Source organism: Talpa europaea, assembly GCF_964194135.1.
Source record: "Talpa europaea genome assembly, chromosome: 1".
NCBI lineage: Eukaryota > Metazoa > Chordata > Mammalia > Eulipotyphla > Talpidae > Talpa > Talpa europaea.
The window spans coordinates 54678304-54702828 of record NC_140073.1 but is presented as its reverse complement, the minus strand read 5'-3'; the positions used below and the strand labels follow the sequence as shown (position 1 = coordinate 54702828).

Here is a 24525-nt window from a genome sequence, read left to right as displayed (position 1 = left end):
TACTTTGTATATGAACACTCAGAGAAGTTGAAAAACAACAAAAGTTCACACAAGGTAGAATTTGGAAAAGCAAAATCCAAACTTATCTTCTGTTTCTTTTGCATTCATATGCTATTTCACTATAATTTACTTCCATGTATAATTGTGCAGTTTACAACTTTGTTGACATAGAGAAAAGGCATTTAACAGCATTAAACTGAGGAGACTGAGTGTTGGGAAAGTTTGGTGAGTGTGGTGCAAATAGATACCTACTCTCAGGAGCATCAGAGAAGTCCGCGGGGGCCCAGGACTTAGATCAGAGAGATGAATATATTCTTATAGTTGATTTTAAAGAGTGACTTATAAGTGGTGACTATCTAAATCAATCTGTTCCCCAGATCTAGTCATTTCATATTTTTTAATCTATTTTTTTTTCTTAAAATGTTTTCTTTCTTTTCTCAGGAGTAGTCCCCATAGAATTCCCACCACCCATCCACCCGTGCACCCTCACCACAGTCCCTTGTGCTCTTCCCGCCCACGTTTTGATTCCTCTTCTCCCTTTCCCCTGTAGAATGTCTCTGATTTATAGTTGTCTGTTTATTTTTGTTTTGTTGTATTGTGGTTTTGTTGTTGTTGTTGTTAAGCATTTCATATTTTAACTTCCTTCTAGCACCTTCACCAAATGACTAACACTTTTCAGCTTAAAGGTCATTTATTAAAAAGGTCAACCTTTTCCTTAATCTTTGTCATTATGATGCCACATTCACCTGTTGAACCCTATTGTTCATACTCTGGTCCTGTATTCTCTTTCATACCCTGATTAAATTTAGGGTTCCCAAACTTTGCCTTCAAGACTTGTTAGTTCATTTCTGGATTCAAACCTGTGCTTGCTTCAAATCCTGCCTCCCACCCCCCAAAGCAGCATATTGTTCGCGAAGAGAAGCATGAGATAACCCTTAAAAATCAAAAAAAAAAAAAAAAAGAAAGAAAACTTTTTCTCCAAAGCATGTTACATAATATACCAGTTACCTAGGCATCCAAGTCCTCTGCTTCCAAGCTGAGACTTGATGTAGTTTCGCTCCCTGTCCTGCTAATGCTGGGAACAGAGTCATTCACTCCCATCCTTATTTAGGGCGGGCAAGGAAATCCACAGCAAGACGAGAGGGAGAGGTAGGGAATCTTAATAATTTATAGATTTTTTTCAGTCTATATGACAGAGAGAGTTATGTTCAAACACATACAGATATATAAGCTAATACTTCCCACAGTAATTTTAGACTTTTATTTTAGTGCTAGCTCAGGAAGGGAGAATAAGAGGTACTGATCACTTTTTCTGACACGACTCTGTTCCTTTGCCATGACAGCACTTCAGTGATACATTCTTACACTTAAGAAAGTTATGTGGAAACAAACATACATGAGACTTGTTCCTCATCCTCCAGGAGCTCATATTCTAGAGTAGGAAAGAACTCTGTCAACGGTGAATATGTGAGTTCTCTGTTTGACAATACAGTGAGGGCAGGGCCCTGCCTGAGACCTCCTGAAGGCCCTGAGAACACTCTTTTAATGGAGATTTGCAATAAAGCATCATTTTTTAAAAAGATTTATTTATTTATGCATACAAGAACTGGGGCACAGTCAGGGGTGCAGGAGTGAGAGGATTCACCAGAGACAGAGTCAGGAACAGAACAGGCAGATCTACTGAAATACACCGCTCAGGGGAGCAGCAGGTGAGACAGGAGAGGTCTGCCACGCCATGTGGGAATCTCCCTGGCCGGCCGGGAATCGAACCTGCACTGCAGAGGCTGCGGACAGCTTCACAGTGCGGTGTTCAACCACCTGAACCACTGGGGAGTCCCTAAAGCATCATTCTTAATGTTACTTCTAAGAGAAGGGATTCACCGTATGCCTTGAACATTATATCTTCAGGTGCTACACAGAGGAGAATTTATCATCATCATCATCATCATCATCATCATCATCATCATCATCATAGTGTTAACCATTTACTGATTTATTGTTTCTGGTATAGGGCTGGGACTAGGGTGAGGCAAATGAGGTATTCACATCAGGTACAGAACTTAAAAAAGAGCCAAAAATTGAGTAAGATTATATTTTAACACAATATTTAAAAATTAAAATAAATGTAAAGAGCCTCCCTGGTGGCGCAAAGGGTTAAGTCTCAGCACTATGAAGGTGTCGCCAGCCACTGCAGCACAAATTCTATCCCCAGCCAGGGAGCTACCCACATGGCACAGCAGACCTCTCCTATCTCACCCACTGCTCCCCTCAGCAGTGTATTTCAGTCAATCCACCTGTTCTGTTCCCCACTCTGTCTCTGGTGGATTATCTCACACCCCACACCTCCCACACCTGTGGTCTACACTCCAGATCTTATTTGCATAAATAAATGAAATAAATCTTTAAAATAAATAAATAAATTCCTAATGAACATTTTTTTCTTTTTTAAATTTTAAACACTGCCTCACTCTGGTGTTAGTCTCAGAGACTATGGGATTACACAAGAGTCTGCTGTCTTTAAGTGGCACAGTCTATTCGAAATGATTGAAAGGGACAGTAAAAAAGTGCCTATTTTATTTTCACTCTGTTGTGAGCTACGTTCTCCAATAAGAGACTAGGGTAAGGAGGTGGCAGTTGGTTTTCATTATATAACTAGTGTTTTATTATACAACTGAAATGGGAACCAGCAGAGAAATTTAATAGCAACAATCTAAAAGATGCTTGGAGGAATGAGCCCAGGCTGCTATCCATAGTCAAGAAACTTCTAGGTACTTTAGAAGCAAATATGGTAGAGCTTCATCCTGCCACTGTAATCAGCTGACACAGGGCAGAGCTACAGCTCCCTTCTACTTCTTTGCTTCTTCCTTTATGTTGCCAGCTGGTATCACCTTTTCTGCCCTTTATCCACATTTTGTAGGAGAATCCAGATGGACTCGCTTTTGTTGTTGTTCAGTCCTACAGAGTCAAGAGCCCAACCCTGGTCAAAGAAGTTTGGTTAAGGAAGAGACTGAGCTAGGTTGGATTCCAGAGGAGCAGTTTCAGACTTAGTTATTTTCCTTGGAATTGGGTTAGAAACAGCACCTCTGTGCAACACACCAGCTTTGTGGATTAGCAACTGAAAATGCCAAGGAAGCAGAACAAATAGCAACTGCTAATGGAGTTTAGAGAAAAGAGAGATCACCAAGGGCCAGGGTATGCTAATTATATGCTATGGGAACCTGCAATTATAAACTCATAGATATGCAAATAAATGCTGATGGCTCAGCAGTGGAGACTACAAAGCCATTATCCATGGCCCCTCATAAATGGACAGCAAGATAATAGATTTGTTTATGAATTCAATAAAGAGATTACACTAATATCACTAACTACTTTGCCCCTTCTGGGGGAATCAACAGAATGAGGAGAGTCAGTAGGTACCTCAGAAATGGATTTCCATATTCATTACCTTCTGACCTCAGAACTCTGGAGGGTTATAATAGGATAAACAGGCCCCTTTAATTGTGAGTGACTGGTTCACTCTGTCAAAAGTCTTTTCCCCTGGGCACTTCTTTACAGAATTAATGTGAAGTGATGGTGACATCTTCTCCTGCCCCCAGATCCTAGTGATAGCCCATCAGTTGCATCTTGCCTCTCTGAGGAAGAGGTCACAGAGAATATCACTACAGTGTGAGACTAAGAATGCTGACTTTGGTGCTGGGCCTTCTGGAACTCAAGTCTGAGAAGTCCTAGAGGAACCCAGTGCTTGTAGGGCAACTCTCACAGGAACTCTGGCTGTGGCAGTCTCCCTACAGAAGCCCATCCCTGTGAGAGGGGGCAAACCTTGCACACCAAGTGCTTAAAGCCTGAAAGTTGTCAGTTCCTAACTGATTGTGTGGGATTTCCGTCCTTCCGTATGAATTAATGACGACCTAAAAGTTTTAAGCCTGGTGTTAAATAAGAAAAATCTAACCGAGTTAATTTAAATAACGTAATTGACTTTAGTAAACAATTCAGGGAAATCAGTTAACATCCCATCTAGCAAGGAGAAAGGCACTGCAAGAAGTTATACAAAATGGAGGGCTTTTTTATAGTCAGAAAGGAGGAAGATTAAGACAAAAGAGAAAAAAAAAAAAGTTATTTCAGGCAAAATAACCTTACTTTAGGAGAAGCTGTTATAGGACAGGGAGAGGGGCAGCCCAAACCCCGCAAACCTGCCTATTCTACATGGGTTCTGCCATCCGCCGCATCAACACAAAACATAGGAGACTTTAATGGGAAGGAACTTTAATAAAACTAGGAAACAATACAGGTAAGGCAAAGAGTCTAGTTTCTAAGTGAAGCACCCAAAGTTACCCGTCCCCTTGTGGGTAAAAGTCCATCCAAATGGGATCGGCCCAGAACAAGGCCCCAAAGCCTGCCACAAGTCTAAAGCACCTTCCAGTGGGGACCCACAGCAAAGGGTCAGAAACAATCAGACAAGCCCAGAAGGAAAAGAGCAAAATCAACATCCAGATAAAAGCTGCCATTGTCACCTCCACGGGTCTCACCCACATCTGTGTCACCCAGTCCACGACCAAAAGACAAGCGCAGTTTCTTCACGTGTCTCTAGGCTCCATGCGCCTCCTCCAGGTCTCCTTCTGGCTCCATCCTGCTTCCTTCCTTCCTCAGTCTCTTCTGCTGCTTCTTCTCTTCCTGCTCAGCTCCACCCTCCCTTGGGTGGGGCAGGGAACCTCCCCCTTTCCTGGGGACCACCCTGTTACAAAGCCACGGAGGTCTTGTCATAGAGATTACCTCTCTGGTGCAGATCCAGAACCCCCTCATTGGGGTGATTTTAGATTTCCACTTAAGAGAAAGGCTGAAACTGCAATTAGGTTAGATATTAAGTCTAGGTGAAGCTTGGATTAAAGGACTCTATTTTGGGTCTGTTGAGTGTGTGTGTGTGTTTTAACACTAGTTAGGAGATTCGGAATAACGGTGACTTCCTTGAAAAAGCCAGGTGTTTTCATTTCTCTCAATGGAGTATGATTTTTTTAAGTCACCCCATTTATCCAAAGAAACATTTCTCAAATACCTACTATGTCTCATTATGTTCAGAGTACTGTTTGTGTAGTACTGTGGTCTAAATAGTAGATGATATATGATGGAATTCTAAGGTCCTAATGAAACTGCCAGACAGAAATTTGCAAAGGTGAACCCCATTTTCATACCACCTGAAAGGACATCCTAACTGATATTTTTAATTTAGGAGTTAGTTACAAGATAGTGTTGTCAATATTGCAAGATATGGGCCTCCCCTGGTGGCGCAGTGGTTGAGCGCTGGGCTGCGAAGCTGCCCGCAGCCTGTGCAGCGCTGGTTCAATCCCCAGCCACCGGGTGAGGGTCCCACTTGGGCTGCAGACCTCTCCTGCCACCCGCTGCTCCCCTCAGCAGTGTATTTTGTCAGTCTGCCTGTTCTGTTCCCTACTCTGGCTCTGGTGAATTCTCTCACCCTGCCACGCATCTAACTGTACCCAGTGCGTGCATAAATAAATAAATAAATCTTTGGGGAAAAAAATATTGCAAGATACTTTACCAAGCATTTTGTTATGTTTTGGTGTTTTTTCATGTACCTATCTTCTGATATCAAGTGTTGTCACAATCAGGAAATGAAACTGGATTTGATATTGATGCCGGAATTGTCAGGCCTAGTCTCCCAGCCAGGAACGGATTCCAGGCTGCAGGGCAGTGCTGAGCCCCAGCCGCTAGACCCCCCACGGGTTGGTGTCTCAGGAAGCCGCAGCAGGAACTTCGCAGACGCTCAGGCAAGCAAGCGAGAAGAGGCAGGGCAGGTTTGTTTAGAAAAAGTTTATTGAGAAGAAAAAGAGCAGAAATAAAGTGGGACTCCCAGGCCAGGGAACCAGGCCTGGGAGGGGCAAGGAAGCCAAAGCGGAATTGTGTCTCAGGGAATATATACCTTTTTTTCCCTCATTATTCTAAAGTTCTACCAGTCTCTTTGTGATTGGCCAGTTTTTGGCTGTCTCACTTAATTTGCTACTGAGTGGGAGATCTTCACATTCCTTATCTAACAGGTCTGGCTTTCCCCATTTGTTATATTTTTATCTTTATGGTCTAGCCCTCCCGGTGAGCATCTTTACACTTTATCTTATCATCTGAAGAAAACCAGGACCATCCTTAACAAGATTATCTGTGGTGCTGGGATGTTTGTTTTTCCCAGTGGAATTGGTTTCATTTCCTTGCTTGTCCTTATCTCTGAAGCCTTCCTGAATTCTTCAAAGATCCCCTCCTGCACTGTCCCTAAAAACTGCCTAATAACCCTAGCTTGCCCCGTCTCAATATGTCTGGTCTTCAGCCAGTAACAATATAAAATATCATGTAAATAAATAGGGAAAGATTGAATGATAGGTAAAAATAAAACTGCTATCTCTGTAGCTGTATCTGCATTATAATATGACTTTGGATCATAAGCAATTAAACTTAGGTGAGGAATAAGTCCTCTGTGAAACAATTCCGGCAGTGACTATAGGCAAAGAAATAGTGCTTTCTAAGATCAAAAGTCTGTGTGCCTGCCCCACACACCTAGATCTACTACATATGTGAGTCACGGCATGATATTATGTTCATAAAATGGTTCCAAAAGGATATTGTTAAAAGTTGTAAAATTTCAGTGCTGGAGAATATATAGGTTCTCCTTTTATGTCATATTCATTGAGTAAACTTTATTTCCCTAATTTTCCCCCCAAGGTATATATTAGCCAGCTTGATTCTGATAATTTGTCTCAAAATATAGAAATAATGACTAATGGGGATAAACTGATAACATCATTTTGTTGGTCTGTCAATATCAGACTGAAAAAATTGAATCAGCCCTCCTATGGCAGAAACTACAATGTTACTGAAATGACATTATCAGGAAACTGTTTCATCCCCTTAAAATCATCAATTCCTTTTCACTTAGGTCCTGTGCTGGTGGTTTAGATCAGCTAGCATTTTATATGTGTTTTCTAATAAAGATGCAGTGAGTTCTCTAAACAGTCACAGTCTATAAATGATGAAATCAGAAAACAGCATTGTTTATATCTCTGTGTATACACAATGTGTTAAATAGACCTCCAGCATAATTAAATGTATAAACACTTTATGGTAGAACCTACCTTTAGTTATTTCCTTGTGTTATATTATCATTCTTACGTTTTGCAAGAGTATATCTGTCAATATTAGGTCTCTAAAAATAGCACTAGTTTCAACAAGATGGTTTATTTTTATCCTACATGAAATAAATCCAGCAGTTTGTAGACCAGAGGCTGTATAATATCACTCCCTGTCATCAGTGACACAGGCTCTGGTATATTCCACCACCATTCATATTGTTTGCTTTCACCCCCAAGGTTACTTCATGGCTAAAAATGGTTATTGAAGTTCTAGCATTCATATCGGGTCCCAGGTTAGCAAAGGGAGGAAATAAGAGAGAGAGAAATTGCACGGGCACCAGCTAAATCAGATATATTTTTAAGCAGCCATCACAGGAGTGCCACCAAATCTTCTGTTTAATCACATTGTGCTGAACATTTCAATAGGGACACATCTGCCCCGTTGGGAGGCTGAGAAATAAAGTATTGCAGGAAGTCACCAATAGAAAATTGGGTTTCTACTGATAAGGAAAAAGCAGTAAAAGGATGTTTGGGAAGCATCCAGTCATCTCTGCCACAGTAGCTATATCTCATAGAGGAGGCGCTGGACAGCCATGTCATATCTTTTCGTGACACCTAGACTAGTTCCCATAGAGCTCATACATGCCTCCTCATTTCTGATTTGATATTTTTGTAGCCCATTAATGCAAACCCCTTTCCAACCTGAATTTTTGTGTGTAAACCACATTTTAGATGCAGACAGTAATGTGCTCTACCAAGGTGACTTTATCTGACCAGCGTCATGGGTCTTTCTGCCAAGAAGACCATGGGAAATATACCTTAATCTTTATAAAGTTGAATATATCTGCAAAGCAAAAACAGAGGCCACAAAATCAAGACTCATATCAAATCTCTTTTTAAAAGAGGTATTTCAGGGCCTCCCCTGGTGGCGCAGGCGGTTGAGCACAGCGCTGTGAAGCTGTCCGCAGCCTCTGCAGCGCTGGTTCAATCCCGGTTGGCCTGCGAGGGTCCCACAATGCGCAGCAGACCTCTCCTGTCTCAGCAGTGTATTTTGTCAGTCTGCCTGTTCTGTTCCCCGCTCTGTCTCTGGTGAAGCCTCTCACCCTCCTGTGAATCTGGCTGTACCCTGGTTCTTGTATAAATAAACAAACAAATAAATAAATAAATAAATAAATATTTAAGAAATATACAAAATAAAAGATGTATTTCAGTGAAAGTATTTCCTGTTACGTGACTTTGCACAGTGTGCCGCTTATAAAAACTGATATAAACCCTTAAGAATGATTTTACGTTAACTTTCATTAGGAGTTGGTTTTTACCATTCTAAGTTGTATGTCTGTAATTTATAGGAATGTACAAATTTACTAAAGGGTTTTTGAGAAACAAAGTACTTGTCTTAACTAAGAATGTATGTGAGCTTCCTTAAAGTAAGAAAAAAATTGAGCACTTTAAGCACTTTTACTGTAGCACTTTAACTAAGAGGCTTATTCTGGATGAGAAAATAGGCCCCTGGATTCTTCCGGCCTCCTCCTCAGCCCTTTTCTGTGTTACAGATCAAGGCATCTCTTTCTTTGTTGTTGCTATGTTAGCATTAAGGGAAGAGTCCATTTTTCCAGACTGAGCCTTGACTAGCTGACAGTAAAGTTATAAATTAGCTAAGATTTCCTCTTAATGCTTTTGTTTCCTCTTCCCTTCCTGCTCTTTGTCCTCAATCAGTTCAGGAAACAGGGACCAAGCACCTGTTTCACAAAGGGGGTCATGTTGAGGGCTGCCCCCTCCACCCCCTGGGGTACTAACTGTTTTTCCCACATGCACCTTCCTGTGTCCTAACTTGCTCCTTACACTCCAAATCAGACTTACCTTTCCAGGGCTCCATCTTCCAGACTGCCAGAAAGTCCATTTCAATTTAAAGCTACCAATCCTTCCTTTATTTTTATTTCTATTTTTTTAAGATTTATTTATTTATTTATTTATTTATACAAGAACTGGGGTACAGGCCAGATGCACGGGAGGGCGAGAGGATTCAACTGGGACAGGGTGGGGAACAGAACAGGCAGACTGACGAAATACACTGCTGAGGGGAGCAGCGGGCATGGCAGGAGAGGTCTGCTGAGCCATGTGGTACCCTCACCGGCGCTGCAGAAGCCACAGACAGCTTCACAGCACTACGCTCAACCACCTGCACCACCTGGGGAGGCCCTACCAATCCTTCCTTTAAAGGGAAAATATTGGCAGCAATTCCAAACCAGTTAAGTGTAGGGAATAGTGTTGTGAGATTTGTTTTTAATCACCAAGGATATTCTAATATAGGGTTTATTCTAGTATATGGGTTATAGGTAAAATTATCTGACCATATTATACTTGCTTTTACATAACTATAAAAAATAAGTAACTGTAATAATGTAGCTATTTCAGATGTTTCAGTATTCCTAGATCAATTTAGTAGAAATTTTACTGAAAATGCACTTTGAATGTGGAATTTGTGTTCATTTGTTCATTCATACTTGCAGTCAACAAATATTTATGGACTGTACAGTGTGACAACCTCTATTTTAAATGGCTAACAGTAAATGAGAGTCTCTAGCCTCATACAATTTATAGCATGATAAGAGTGGCAGCTATCAATTAAGCAAAACAAGCTAAACAGAAAGATGACTTCATGTTGAAAAAAATTATTTTGAAATGTTAAAAAAAATCTTTGAAAAATGCATGGTCAGGGAAGGTGTCTGTGAAGGCCACATTTTAGATGAACCTGAGGAGCCACACCAGAAGATCCCAAAGTTTGGCATGTCAGACTGGATTATCCACAACGGTATGGCATCTCTTGGCTGATTCTGATTCTACTAAATATCTAGCTTCTGGGTTTTAATTATATTTTATGGACGATGTCAGCCAAAATTTTCATGTCTTAGCAGAGATCCTGTTTCCTAAAAAGATGTTAACTCGGGTCTCATGAAGCCCAAGGCATTGTTTTTCACTTTTATACTTTTGTGCAGAGGTGCACGGGCGCTCGGGGTGTGCTAACCATGCAACTTTCTTTCCTCTTGTGTCACCAGGCCTCCGGAACCTGTTTACAGCACTGTGAACAAACTGTGTGATAAGCCTGCTTCTCCCAGGCACTATTCCCCTGTTGAGTGTGACAAAAGCTTCCTTCTCTCAGCTCCCTACCCTCACTATCACCTAGGCCTGCTCCCTGACTCTGAGATGACCAGGTACTGCATGCGCTTCTCACCTCATCTCCAACTGCATGTGCTTCCACAGGATAAATGGGTAGAATCCACCTCTGCTCACTTCTCTTGTACTGGACACCTCCCTCGTAACAGAGATGTTCTCCCTCAGTGCAATGGGAGAAATTAAGAATTTTTTTTTTTATTTCTAATATGACCACAGAATCTTCAGACATATACTTTTCTAGAAGAATTAATTTTGAAGTTTAACTAGCACTGTTTCTTCATACAGAAGGATGAAAGACAACATTTATTGAGTACATTTTTAAATAATAATTGATGAACATTTACTATTCTCCAGGCATAACATAGGCTAATGAAAGATAGAACTATCACCATTTAACATTTTAACAAAATGTAGAATTGATGTCACAATTTAACTAACTCCTTGAGATATTAAATAATGCAGCCACAGCTATAGAATTAGGTAGTTCTATCTAACCACAAATAATATAATCTTATTTTACTGTGTTTTCTTGCTAGGTGTTTCCATGTATGTTCTCTTACTATTATATATTATATTATATCATATCATATATTATTATATATAAGAAAACAGGGGTTCAGAAAAGTTAAGGTGATTCCCTCAATATGATATTGTCAATAAATGTGGAGTCCAATTTGACCTTAGATGTTTTCAGTCTCTTGACAATACTCTGTAAATAAATTGTTCTCAGTCTATGGGTGGCATGTAATTCTGCATCAATATGCCAAAGCATACACTTGATAAATAATGAAACTCTATCTTCACCTAGTAGCCAGAGTCAGAGTATGAAAAGAAGCCTGTGTTTTATCAAGTAGTTACAATTCAGTTTAAATCAAGAGACCTCAATTGCCATGGCTCTATACATAATGCGGAGCTGGAATAGATAGACTATCTTCATAATATTGACAGTGCTGACAAAATAGAGTTTTAGGATGATTCAAACTAAAAATGCCAAAAGTGTGTCATTAGAGCATCTGTTTTATTTTTTTTATATTTTCAAAGAGAAAGTTTAGAAGTCAATTACCTTCCTCTTTGGGTAGTTAGGGAGCAAATTTTAAAGTCTAAGATTTCTAGAAAAAAATGAGAAATATATAGATATTGGCGGTGTAATGAGCTGGGGCATTTTTTACTAATTTTCAGCAGCTAAAGTCTAATAACATTTTAGAGCACCCTATAAATATTAATTAAATCCTCCTGAATTTTTAACAAGTCCTTTCTCTTAATTCAGTAAACTATACACATTGAAGCTAAAATAGTGAAGTTACCACATCCCCGGAAAAGGGAGAAGGTACACACCTACAATAATGACTTTCTAGTAGCCATGCATCTGTTGTTAGCTACAAAAAGGCTAAAGACAACAGTTATTTTGAGTTCTTTCTCTGTGCCAGGCATTTTAAGTATTTCTTATGAACTATTTCTTTTAACCCTGAAGATCACCTTTCAAACTCACTCTTATAGTTATCTTCACAAGTGAGGAAACTGAGACAGAGAAGTCACCGATGCACCCAAGGTCACCCACTAATAAGTGGCGGGGCTGGGATTCACACCCAAGTGACCATTACTACCTGCATCAGCTGAGGCATGACCTTTGCTTGCTGGAAAAAAAACTTTCCCACTTTCAATTCTTTTTTCTATTCTACATTTTCATCGCTCCCTCTGGCTCATTGTCAATCAATCATTTTTTAACCCTGCTATTTTTTAATGAACATATAAGTTATATTCATTGCACCCCACTGGGGATGTTGATTTATCCGCTGCCAAAAACTTCCCAATGAGTAGATAATAGAGTCTGCCTTTTCTGCAGGCCCAAATGATATGGTTCTTCAGTTTGGTTCCTGTAATCTGTATTAGAAAATCACAGGATTTCTTCATCATTTTTCCCAAATTAAGAAATGTGATTGAGTTTTGAATATGCCTTTTTCAAATCAGCCCTCCCGATATGGACTAGTCCCCAGACCCATCGTCCATCCTCCTTTGGGGAGTTCAATTTTCTATTCTAAATCTGTCCACTTGCCTCTACTCCCCCTTCTATTCTTTCTCTGTATTTTATCATTCATTTCTAGGGGAAAAAAATCGCATACACAAACACACACATTTAGTGGCATCATCACTAGCACACTAGATCAAGATACTGAAATTCTTTTTTTTTTTTTAAGATTTATTTATTTATTTATACAAGCACTGGGTACAGTCAGAAGCATGGGACGGTGAGAGAATTCACCAGAGCCAGAGCAGGGAGCAGAACAGGCAGATGGACGAAGTACACTGCTGAGGGGAGCAGCGGGCGGCAGGAGAGGTCTGCGTGCCATGTGGGACCCTCGCCTGGCGGCGGGGGATCAAACCGGTGCTGCAGAGGCTGCTGGCAGCTTTGCAACCCAGCGCTCAACCACTGCACCACTGGGGAGGCCCAAGATACTGAAATTCTTGATCTCATTCAACTTTGCTGCCCCCCTTCCACATTCCCCCAACTTAGTGAATGGCACATGCATCTATCCCATTGCATGGGCCAAAATTGTGAGAATCATTAACCCTTTGTTCTCCCTTTCAACCATCATTTAGTTCTTCTAGTCTTACTGATTTTACCTCAAAAATATATCCCAAATCTGTTCATTCTCTTCTCTTTCTATTTCCACCACTTTACTCCCGATCTTCATCATCTCCCACAAACGATACACTTTTATTTGGTCGCACTATTATCCTTGTGGCTTATCCTCAGTGCAGCCGAAGAGATCTGTTCAACGTACAGATCTGATCTATTTCTCTCTTTTTGCATTAGTTATAAAATGCAAAGGCATTCACATAGCCTTCAAGCTCTGCATGATGTAGCCTCTGCCTGCCTCTTAAACATTTCATTTTACTCTTTCTTTTGCCGATGACACTGTTCATATTGGCTTTCCTTTTATTCACAGTATGAACTAAATCTCTTCATGTCTCAAGCTGTTCACATATGCTTTTTTTGTTTTCAAATGAAAAGTACTTCTTATACTTTGCCTAGTTAACTTCTGGTCATCTTAGATCTTACCGTAAATTGTCGTTCCTGGGAAGTTTATAACCGTACCTTTATGTACTTTTCAAACTAAGTGTGTCTCACACTCTATGTTTAAAGTTCAGTTTATGCCACCATAGGACCTTGAATAACTCATAAAATCTCAGAGGTATATGCAAATTTAGAATTAGAGAGACAAACCCTTCTCTAATTCTAGTAATGAGGAGGAACCCAATCCATTGTCTTCACAGGCTCGTAATTCCACTTAATGATAAAATAAAAGATATTTTGGGATATTTTGCCTTAAAAAGGATATAGGAATATATCTGTCAATTGTTCAACCAATATTTATCAAGAACTGACAAAATGCAAGAACAACTATGCCAGAACAATGTTTGATGAAGTTATAAACTAACAAAGCTAAGAAAAAAACTTGAAGAAAATTTCCAACTAACCTCTAAGTTGCAACCTGTGGTAAAGTATATTTTTCAGGGCATCTGAGAATTTCTCAGTCTATTCCAGAAGCATGCACGTGTTAATATGTCAGTTAGTGTCTCAGTTTAGCATTTCTGGCAGCTCTGTAAAGCCACATTTACACAGGTAGCAGCTTAATCCCCAGTCACTATTCAGAAGAATAGAGGCCAATCAGCGAAAGCAAGGAGACTCACTCATCTGTGTTCTCCGCCTTTTAATGAGAATATCTGATTTTTCATCGTTTGAATTGATAACAAACATCCAGAGATAGATTTATTTTTTTACACAATTTACTTCTATAATATAATCTAAAAGAAAACAGAAGTTATAAAATTTACTTAGGAAAGAAATCTAAATTACTTGGCAACATGCCAATACCTAAGGCTGCAGCTTACGTTTCGAGTAATTGACTTTTCAAACCTTAATCAAGCTAAAATGAGGAGCTTTATAAAAAAGCAATTGGGATTGTTATGGGACAACTGCTTATCCAGTATATCTTTTTCTTACAAAAAGAGAAAAGTTTTTGATGCTGTGATTATATCTCTATTTTGTAAGAACAGTCAGTAAGTTATTAAGTATTTTATATTCCTAGGGCAAGGAGAATAATATTCTCGTCTGTTTTCTCAGCGTGTATGATGTTTTTTCATTTGTCCTTTTATATAGATAGTCCTAATTATTATTTCTTTGCAGTTGATAACTAAAGCTGAGCTATAGTAGATAAGTGCTAATTAAAATATGTTAGCAGATTTTGCATAGGAAATGGACCATATGACATTACATGGTCACAATACATAATTATTCATTTAAGAGTATATATATATGGACTTTTGCTAGATACCAGGCATTATCTTACATGCTAGGGACTCAGTGGTGATTAAGATATGGCCCCTTCTCTTAAGCATTTTCAAGACATGTCGGTGAAAAATTTTTTACTGTCCTTGTGATTTATATCTGCTTAAGGCCCTCACTTTCTGCAGTGTAGTAACTAAGATCAGACCAATATAAAATGTATGATGGAAGCAACCTTGTTTCACCAATTCCTAGGCATTCATAAGAAGCATTATTTATGGGAAACTTAACCTTATAAACTTACCTTCTCATAGGTCCATCTGCTAGGCTACCTTCTCACTCTTCTTTATAAGGCTCATAATCCATGTCAACAACTCATTCCCTTTGTTGAAATCATGAAGTTGCCAAACTTGAGCCACGCTTAGTTTGGGGATACAAAATAAGATTTTTATTCACAAGACCTTAGCTATATACCAAAATTATAGTGGTCTCTCTTTGTCAAATTTTCTGTCCTTGCAAAATAATATTTTAAAAAAACCCTATTAATACCTTAATTGTCTCAAAAGCTATAAATCCAAAATCAAATAGAGCTTCTGGACATACCAGTGCTGTAATAGAAGTAGATGGGAGACTCTAAAATAAGCAGAGGAGGAATCATGTAACTCTGCCTCTCAAAGTTTTCAGAAAAACACTGAGCTCCTCAGTTAGGTGAGGGTGGAATTGTGCAGAGTTAAGTGAGCCTCAAGTGTATAAAGCACCATACTCTCTAGGACCCTCAAAAGTTCTATGTGGCTAAGCTTTATTGGGTGAGTATTAAAGTTGAAAATGCAGGCAGCTGCAGATCAGAGGGGGCCTCGATTACCAAGCTGAGAATTTTGTCCTTTATCCTATAGACAGCAAAGGGCTATTGAAGAGTTTTAAAGCTCAGCAAAGACATCGTTCAGATTGGTGTTTCTTTTTTTTGAGCACCAAATGTTTATTAGCTGATTCGAGCTACACCATAACCCTGTGAAGGGAGATCATTCTTAGCCCCATTTTATGGACTATGAAACAGGCACAGAGAGGTCAAGTGACCTACCTAAGTCCCTGAGCTGGGGGAGGCAGAGCCAGGCAGTCGGGCTCCAAGTCCACACTTAGCTGCTGGACTACACCATCGGGGGAGACAGATGGGTTCTGCACCTCTGCTGGGCCTGCCTTCCAAGTAAGCTGGGAGCATCAGGGCCTGGGTGGAGGGGCCTCTGCTGGAAGAGGAGGAGCAGCCGGGCTGAAGAAGCGGATTGGTGTTTTTAGAAAGATCAGTCTGTGAGCTGAGGGGAAAGAGCTTGAAGTAAGGAAGATCTGTTAGCATACTACCACTGAAATCCTATAGAACTAACCGAAGCTGAAGAAATGGAGATCTCAATGGATTTAGAATTTGTTATCAAATAGAATGGATGTTATTTAGTGGCTGATTCAATGGGAAGCATTTTTTGACATGGGGTACTCACTGGATGGTGATTGCATTGCCTCCTTTTAGAACATTCTTGTCCATATAATACATATATATTTTAAATATAAAACTGAAGAGGGAAACTCAGGGAGAAAACATAAAGGAAGTGAGGCAAAGCTTATGAGAAGGTCTCTGAGAGAGTGATGATACGTTATCTTAGAGGAGTCAGGGGTTGTGTCCAGCTATTTGGATGTAAGACTTTCCTTGGCTGTATGTTTCAGAAGAACGTTACCTCCCTTAGAACCTCATTTCACTCATCAGCAAAGGGGGAATAATCATATCTGTGCTGTTCTCCTCACATGATTTTTATGAGAATCCAGGGAAATGGAACAGATGAATATCATCTACCATTAGACCCATCAGTTATTATTAACTAGCTTCATATACTTATTCTAATTTAAAGGCTTCAACTCGTGTGTATTTATTTTTAGTGATATTACAAATCAGATGGAACATATTTATCAGCAGAGGAACGTCCTCTGAGACCATAAAATGCTGTTGATGCAAATTATTTCTGTCATTCTTAGCATCAATGCTTCTTGTCACTGTAGGCAAAATCATTTATTTCCCTTCTATTATTACATTTATAGACTCCCTGTAAAAGTGAAAAAGTCACCACATATGACTTCACACCTCCTAATTATCTTTTTATCTTTATAGGAATGTAAACAAAACAACAGCTACCTTATGGAGCACAGATTAGTAACCAGGCACATTTTGTACCTACCTTATTGTTACTGAAAATTCTAACTCCTCAAAGTTTGGGTTTGATCTAGCAAACGGAAAGGCCAGGATGTTATCCAGGGCATTCCCACACCCCAGTCCCTACTGCCACAGAGACTTAACCTCTCTGCACCCGTACCACAGCTTCTCACGCACCCCCTGTGTCTCCATTTTGCCACCATCTGTGGGCCCTGAAAGGTAGCTTGAGCCTTGTTTACATGATTTAATCCAGGAAATCACACCATTAACAAGAGAAAGAAGATGTTTAACAAATCATTGGCATTCTTATGCTCTTAAAAGACTGATATAATCTTAAAGAACTCATAATTTAATTTTTAATTAAAACCAGGAAAGAAAACCTTCTGGCATGGCTCATAACACACAGTCCCATCCCAAGTTTACGTGCCAACAGCTTCTTCAAAGGACTTCACTGCCCTTTTGAAGTAGGTGATCGCTGCACCCAATTTGAATTAAGGAAAATAGGAGAGATTAGTTTATTCCTGCAAAGTCATGAGGCTGCTCTTGCTGTTATAGGACAGGGAGAGGGGCAGCCCAAGCCCCGCAAACCTGCTTATTCTAAACGGGTTCTGCCATCCGCCGCATCAACACAAAACATAGGAGACTTTAATGGGAAGAAACTTTAATAAAACTAGGAAACAATACAGGTAAGGCAAAGAGTCTAGTTTCTAAGTGAAGCACCCAAAGTTACCCGTCCCCTCGTGGGTAAAAGTCCATCCATATGGGATTGGCCCAGAGCAAGGCCCCAAAGCCTGCCATGAGTCTAAAGCACCTTCCAGTGGGGACCCACAGCAAAGGGTCAGAAACAATCAGACAAGCCCAGAAGGAAAAGAGCAAAATCAACATCAAGATAAAAGCTGCCATTGTCACCTCCCCACGGGTCTCACCCACATCTGTGTCACCCAGTCCACGACCAAAAGACAAGCGCAGTTTTTTCACATGTCTCTAGGCTCCATGCGCCTCCTCCAGTTCTCCAGGCTCCATCCTGCTTCCTTCCTCAGTCTCTTCTTCAGCTTCTCCTCTTCCTGCTCAGCTCCACCCTCCCTTGGGTGGGGCAGGGAACCTCCCCCTTTCCTGGGGACCACCCTGTTACATTGCTGCATTAGATTTTTCTCTCTTCTCTCTGTAGTGTGGAATATGCAAGGGTTCATACTGAACATATACCTCTTGCTTTGAAGTTAATTCTTTTTTTTTTTTTTTTAGTTCTGATGGTTAATGTTATTGTGTTTTTCTCTTTTACTGCAATTAAATTTTTAATTTTTTAATTTTATATATTTTTACATAATTTTTCATTTTTGCACAAAATTTTTCATTAGACACTTAAAAATGCCATTTTCTCTGTGTGTGTATGAGTGTGTGTGTATGTGTGTGTATATATATATTTATTAAAGGAAAGAATGTTTCCAATATAAATGTTCTTTCATTTAATATTCAAGAATTTATTTAAAAAGGAATGAAAATTGCATTGACTATTCTCAAGAGGAAGGAAGATACGGAACTCACCCTGTAGAAAAAGCTGTCACCTACTCTTTATAACAATTATGGCATATAGATTGTGAGTGGAAGGCTTGGAAGAACTGGGAAATGAACTCAAGCTGATCATTTGCCAACATTCCTGTTCTCTGATATTCAAATCACTGTGATAAAACAATTTACATTTAATTGTTTTTTTTTTTTTAAGTCAGATTGCTTATCTAAGAGGGTGTAAATATTTTCCTTTAGTTTTAGGTTGTCTTTCTTGTGTTTTGTGAACTATTTTTGTATTTACTTTAATAACCATTCTGTTATTGGACAGCAATAATCAACTGAAGAAAAAGCACAATTTCAAATAATCTCCTTTTTTTTTTTTCAAATAATTTTCCTTGGAGGCTAAGTAGCTGTAAGGAAACACAGTGCCAAATCATTATAGGAAGATTATAGGAATCCAGAAAAAATCAAGACAGTAATGTTAAACCATAACAACATAGATATTAATTAAAAGCACTAATGTGAAGTTAATGATCTTATGTGTGCAACATTATAAATTAACATCTTTAGGGCCTCCCCGGTGGCGCAGCGGTTGAGCGCTGGGTTGAGAAGCTGCCCGCGGCCTCTGCGGCGCCGGTTCAATCCCTGGCTGCTCCCCGGCCACAGGAGGAGGGTCCCACATGGCGCGCAGACCTCTCCTGCTGCCCGCTGCTCCCCTCAGCAGTGTACTTCAGTCCTTCTGCCTGCTCTGCTCCCTGCTCTGGCTCTGGTGAATTCTCTCACCCTCCCGCGCTTCTGACTGTACCCAGTGCATGTATAAACAAAAAACAAACAACCAAATAAATAAATAAAACATGCCTCTAATTAAAAAAAAATAAATAAAAAATAAATAAATTAACATCTTTATATGTGACATTATATTCACAACAGAAATCTTGTTTCCATTCATCAGCTTACTGTTTGTCCCTTTTACCTGGTATAGCACACTTCCCTTCTAATAACTACTATTTTGTCTTTATAGTCTAACAGTTTGTTTTTATTTTGTTTCCTCATTACTCTCATTTTTTTATCTACCATGTGTTAGTGAAACCATACAATGTTTGTCTTTCTCTGACATATTTCACTTATCATAATACACTTGAGTTCATCCATGTTGTTGCATATGGCAAGATTTCATTTTTTATAGTTCTGTAAATTCCATTGTGCGTATAGAGCATGTTTTTTATCAACTCATCTGCGCAAACTTTTATATGTGGTAACACATTTTGTCCTCACAATAACCTAGAAAATATATGATTATTCTAATTTAGTAGAAAATTTGCAATATGTATTTGAATTGAAAAGTGGAAACAGTTGGATGTGATAGTTGAAATTGTGCCATCAGGACTTATAATGTTGATTTCTTTATAGCAAGGTCTTTTGTTGTTTATTTAATTTACTACTGTAACCCCAATGCAAAAAAAAAGAATGATTTCTTGCCTCTAGTACTACTAGCAGTGATAATGACAACGGAGATAAAAATAATCACTATCACTATATTTTAAAAATCTTAATAACTTCCAGGCTGAACTTTCTACAAATTAACTCATTACTTTCACAGTAATCCAGGAAAGTATGTGTTATTATTAGCTCCATTTTACAAGTGAAGAAACTGAGGACTAGAGATTAAGTGACCTGTTTAAGGTCATACAGATAGGATTTGAAACTAAACAGACTGCAGTAGATCTGTGCTTTCAGATGTGCTCAGCATGTATTTATGTATTTATTGAATGTTATTTTGACCACACTCCTCAAGTATTGAACTTTGCTTGAGAAAAAACGGTCCATTTATTGCAAAATTTTAATAGATAAGGAATATGATTATGTGACTAAAAATTTAGAATCAAGAAAGAATCTAGAATCTAGAATCAGATTGTTGGGAGGTGAATCTTGTCCCGGAAATTCTCTGGATGTGTAAACTCTTTAAACTTGTGTAAAAATGACAACTAGCTGAACTTTTTGTATCTTCATCTGTATGATAACAATATAGTATCCATTTCATGGGGTTGTAGTATCCATTTCATGGGGATGCTATAAGGATTTAAGAAGGTTATATAAAAAGTAGTAAGAATGATATCTGACACATATTAAGTGCCTCCTTAAATTTAACTATCATTATATTTGTGTGTGTTAAGTGATATATTATGAACCCTGAATAGATCCCTCAGGTTGAGGTGGTAATAATTTTTTATTAAAGGTTTTTATAAAAGGCTGTTCCCATTCATAGTTTGATGGTGAGTGGTGAGTCTAGAGAACTGCAAAAGGGAGATGGATGTTGGGATTAGCAGTATGGAAAGGAAGCTCTGCAAGATTCCTCATATTTATATGGAGATCTACATATTTTAGAATGTAGAATTTTTTTTTGATTAAGGGTTCAAAATTTACCTCTCAGAGCAGAGAATAAATCTTCTATTCCAACCCTTTCATTCAGTTCTGTAGCTTAAAAGCTCATATGAAGTTTAAAGAACACCTTGAGTAAGGTTTTGTAACATCAGCAGGGATGCATGTTCCAAATTGAATATTAAAACCCAAGATTATTCCAGAGGGAAAAAAAATACATCCGTGGGTAAAGAGGAGTATTATGGTTTGCTTGAAAAGTGTGAATTTATACTGTTCATAGTTAACCCAGCCAGAGACTTTGTCTGTGTCTTCTGAATGAAGGACAGAATGTGCAGGACCCGGATGTGACTTGGTCAACAGAATCCAGCCTGGATTTAAGCCTGAAGCGGTCGCCCCCATCAGGTGTTCTTATGAACAACCTAACAGAAATGGAAGGTCCATTCTGAAGATGGGGATGAGGATGAGACTCTTCCTTCTCTTTATTATTTCCATCTCTCTTAAATTCATTCTAATGCTCTTTCATTTGTGTGCCTCTGGCATACAACTTAGTATGTCATTCTCTCAGCATTAGAGGTTAAAAAATAGAGTCTAACACAAGTTCTGAGAGGGAAGACAGACTAGAAAAAAATTAGTCCAATATTTATCTTTACAAATGAAAATACTATCACTCAGACCACAAATATGTAATGTATGTCCTGTACATTGTTGATACTTCTGAGGATACCCAAGTCAATATTTGTCTCTGGAGGTTTACAGACCACTGGGTCCAGAAGATTTTTTTTGTGCATATATCTGAAGTCATCAGTAATGTTTAGAAAATGTCTAGAAATTTATTATAGATTGTATTGACATTTTCATATATGCATATTTTAACCAGCTTTTTGCCTTGTTTATTTTAGATCCATCTGATTTGTTCTAGATATTATAACTACTGGTTTTTATTCATTGGTTTTTAAGTGCTTAGACATTCTTCATGAGAAATGTTAATTGGTCAAGTGACAGCCTAGATTTCCTTCCAGCTCTATCAACTCAAAGTCTTGCTAGCATTGGAACCTTGCAGGCAGACTTTAGACTGTGCTGGGTATGTGGAAAGGGCCTGTGAGTAAACTAAGGAGTCTCTGACCAGATTTCTGTTAGTATGGCTGCTGGCATTCTGACACTTTTTTTTTTTAAGATTTATTTATTTATGCATACAAGAACTGGGGTATAGGCCAGAGATGCAGGGGGAGGGGGGGTGAGAGGATTCACCAGAGACAGAGTGGGGAACAGGACAGGCAGATTGACTGAAATACACTGCTGAGGGGAGCAGCAGGCGAGACAGGAGAGGTCTGCTGTGCCATGTGGGTAGCTCCCTGGCCAGCCAATGATCTAACTTGTGCTGCAGTGGCTGCAGATTGCTTCATAGTGTGGTGCTTAACCCCTTGCACCACCAGGGAGGCCCCTGGGACTTTTCTTTTCTTCTTTTCAGAGTCCCTTGGCTATATACACATAGTGCAGGAGAACCGTTTCTAATATGTTTTATAATATGGCCTTTTCTCCACTTTCTCCCCATTGGATCCTCCTCACTTACAACAGATTGCTTAGTCTTCTTATCTTTGTCACTTAGCCTAATGTTACTGCAGATATACATTTCATTTTTTCTTTCATGGTCTACATTGGCACTCCACACCAGCCCTGACTTCTAGGAGCTGGACAGTGTCTGGTAGAGGCAAAGTGAAAAGGCTTTCTTGTCCATTCCTGCTGCTTTTTCACTGTTGGAAGTCTCATGTTCTGCCACTTCTGTACTTTGGCAGGTATCATGTAGTTAAGTAGGGCTTTCCCCCCAAGCAGGAGCTATTGCCTTTCGTGTTCTCCTCTTGGCTTCCCATTTAAAAGCTCTGTTTCTGTCCTAGCCAGATTCCTGCCCTGATTTTCATGTTGGAATCTTACTCTGAGATCCTTTGACCATGAAACAGTCTCTAATGCAGACCCTTTCTCCAACAGAGGAGCAGAAAAGGCAGCAAGACTTTTCTTTGTTGAGCAGCATTAACATGCAGGTTCCAAAACACCAAATATTTCTCAGAGTCTTTTTTAAAACTCAGAAGTTAAAAAAATTACAAGAGACATGGGACAGTGATTATGGGAATCAGGATAGTCTTTGCCAGTAATGCTTCAGGTAACTGCTCAAATGTTCTTATAAATCTCTGGTCAAAGACCACCCGTGAATCATAGTTCTGCAATACTACTTGTCTTTCCTGAGTCTTCATCTAAGAATATAGTTCTGGTTTCTTAGTGATATTCTATCTAAAAGGTCCTTGCTATGCCCCTCAACGAAACCTCTCTTATGTCTCATTGTGGTATCATAATGAGACACCTGCCATGGTGTTAATCTCTTTTTTTAGGTCAATAAGTAGAAATTCACATGTGTTCAAGACTCAAGTTCCTTCTAACCCTACATTTGCCCTCTCAAGTTGTCTTCAGATCTTTCCTTTCTTCTTGTCAGGTCCAGTGTCAGCTACTAAGGGGCCTTGCAAATGATCTTTTATTCTTCTTCATGAATTTCCATCCCATAATGCCCAGGAGAAAAAATGACCTTCAAGAAAAATCCACAACAATTTGTGAATTTTCCTCTAATAATAACTATGTGTAACATGAAGATAGCATATCTCTCTGTCACCTTTTTATGGCAGGATCCTTTCTAAATGTTGCCTATGGGACAGGAGACAGAATAGATATTCAGTAGACCATAGTCAAAGGTATTCACCTAAAGCTGACCCACAATTCAAAGTGGGGTTTGCATTTGTGGTAGAAGATCTTCTTCTGGTTCAGAGCAATGCATGGAAGAGATGGAGAGGAATCCTCTCTGTGTGATATTTCACCCCATTGGCCTAGGAAGAAGTGATGAATCATGTTCCCTGGGATTTCTGAGGCCACAGAAACAGATTTTCTTTATACATTGTGAAAGATGATGTTCACTTTTTGTTTGAGTCTATTTCGTTTGTACTCATAATGTGCCAATACAAGAAACTCAGGAGAAGTCCTATCTGTATGGATTCTTCTAATATATCTTAGAGAAGTTCAGTCATTGTAATGTGCACAGCTAGATTTTTCAAAGGTGGAGATCAAGGTCCTTAGCAAGTACACTGCCCATCAACTCTGACTCACCCTGTGAAGGGTAATAAAATAAAAATCAATTCAACAAACTTAGAAGATTAAAAAAAACAGGTTAAGATATGCAAAAGGACTTTATTTTTGGCACCAGTCACTCTGAAAGTTTGCTTAGCATGCTAAGTAAATGTCAGTGTTTGGCAAGGTGAAAGTAATTGCTATTCCCTTTCTCTCATATTCTTTCCACTAACTATAGCTAAAAAAAATTAAAATAAAAGGAATGAATTTATTGTAAATAAGCCTAAATTAATAGTCCAATAACTATTGGAGATGAGGTCACTGAATACCATATAATTGAAATTCACAATATAACTTTGACATCCCCAAAACTTAACTACAAAGGTCAGAGGAATTGGTTGCAGGACCCCCACAATATCAAAATCCAAAGATGCTCAAGTCTCTTAGAGTAAGCCCTCCATATACTTGGGTTCTGCACTGAAGATTCAACCAACTGACACTGAGGTAGTTGAATTCATGAATGTGCAACCTATGGATAGAGAGACCCAGCTAAATTTATTGGAAAAAATCTGAGCATTTCAGACATGGTTGTTCAAGGCTCAGTTGTATATTCCTGGGGCTCTAAGTATCATTTAAATTATAGAATGGTTGATGAGAAAGGGTTTGAGAAGATTACATCCAATTTTAAAAATTTAAGCAAATAATACCAGCAAAATTAAGTGACTTGCCCAAGATCATGTCACAGAAGTAGT

The 24525-nt window shown here is 39.1% G+C and overlaps 1 protein-coding gene across 18 annotated transcripts in view; it reads left to right on the top strand.

The window, feature by feature from the left end:
• Positions 1-24525, top strand: part of DLG2 (discs large MAGUK scaffold protein 2) — a gene marked incomplete at both ends in the record, with an annotated part of 1956162 nt that overhangs the window by 1478128 nt on the left and 453509 nt on the right. For 14 of the 18 annotated variants that reach the window (XM_084247148.1, XM_084247146.1, XM_084247145.1 and 11 more), the window contains one exon: positions 10187-10342. The exons of the other annotated variants lie outside the window; for them this stretch is intronic. In XM_084247148.1, the coding sequence (XP_084103274.1) occupies positions 10187-10342 (156 nt within the window). The remainder of the gene's footprint in view (positions 1-10186; positions 10343-24525) is intronic. 18 annotated transcript variants of the gene reach the window in all.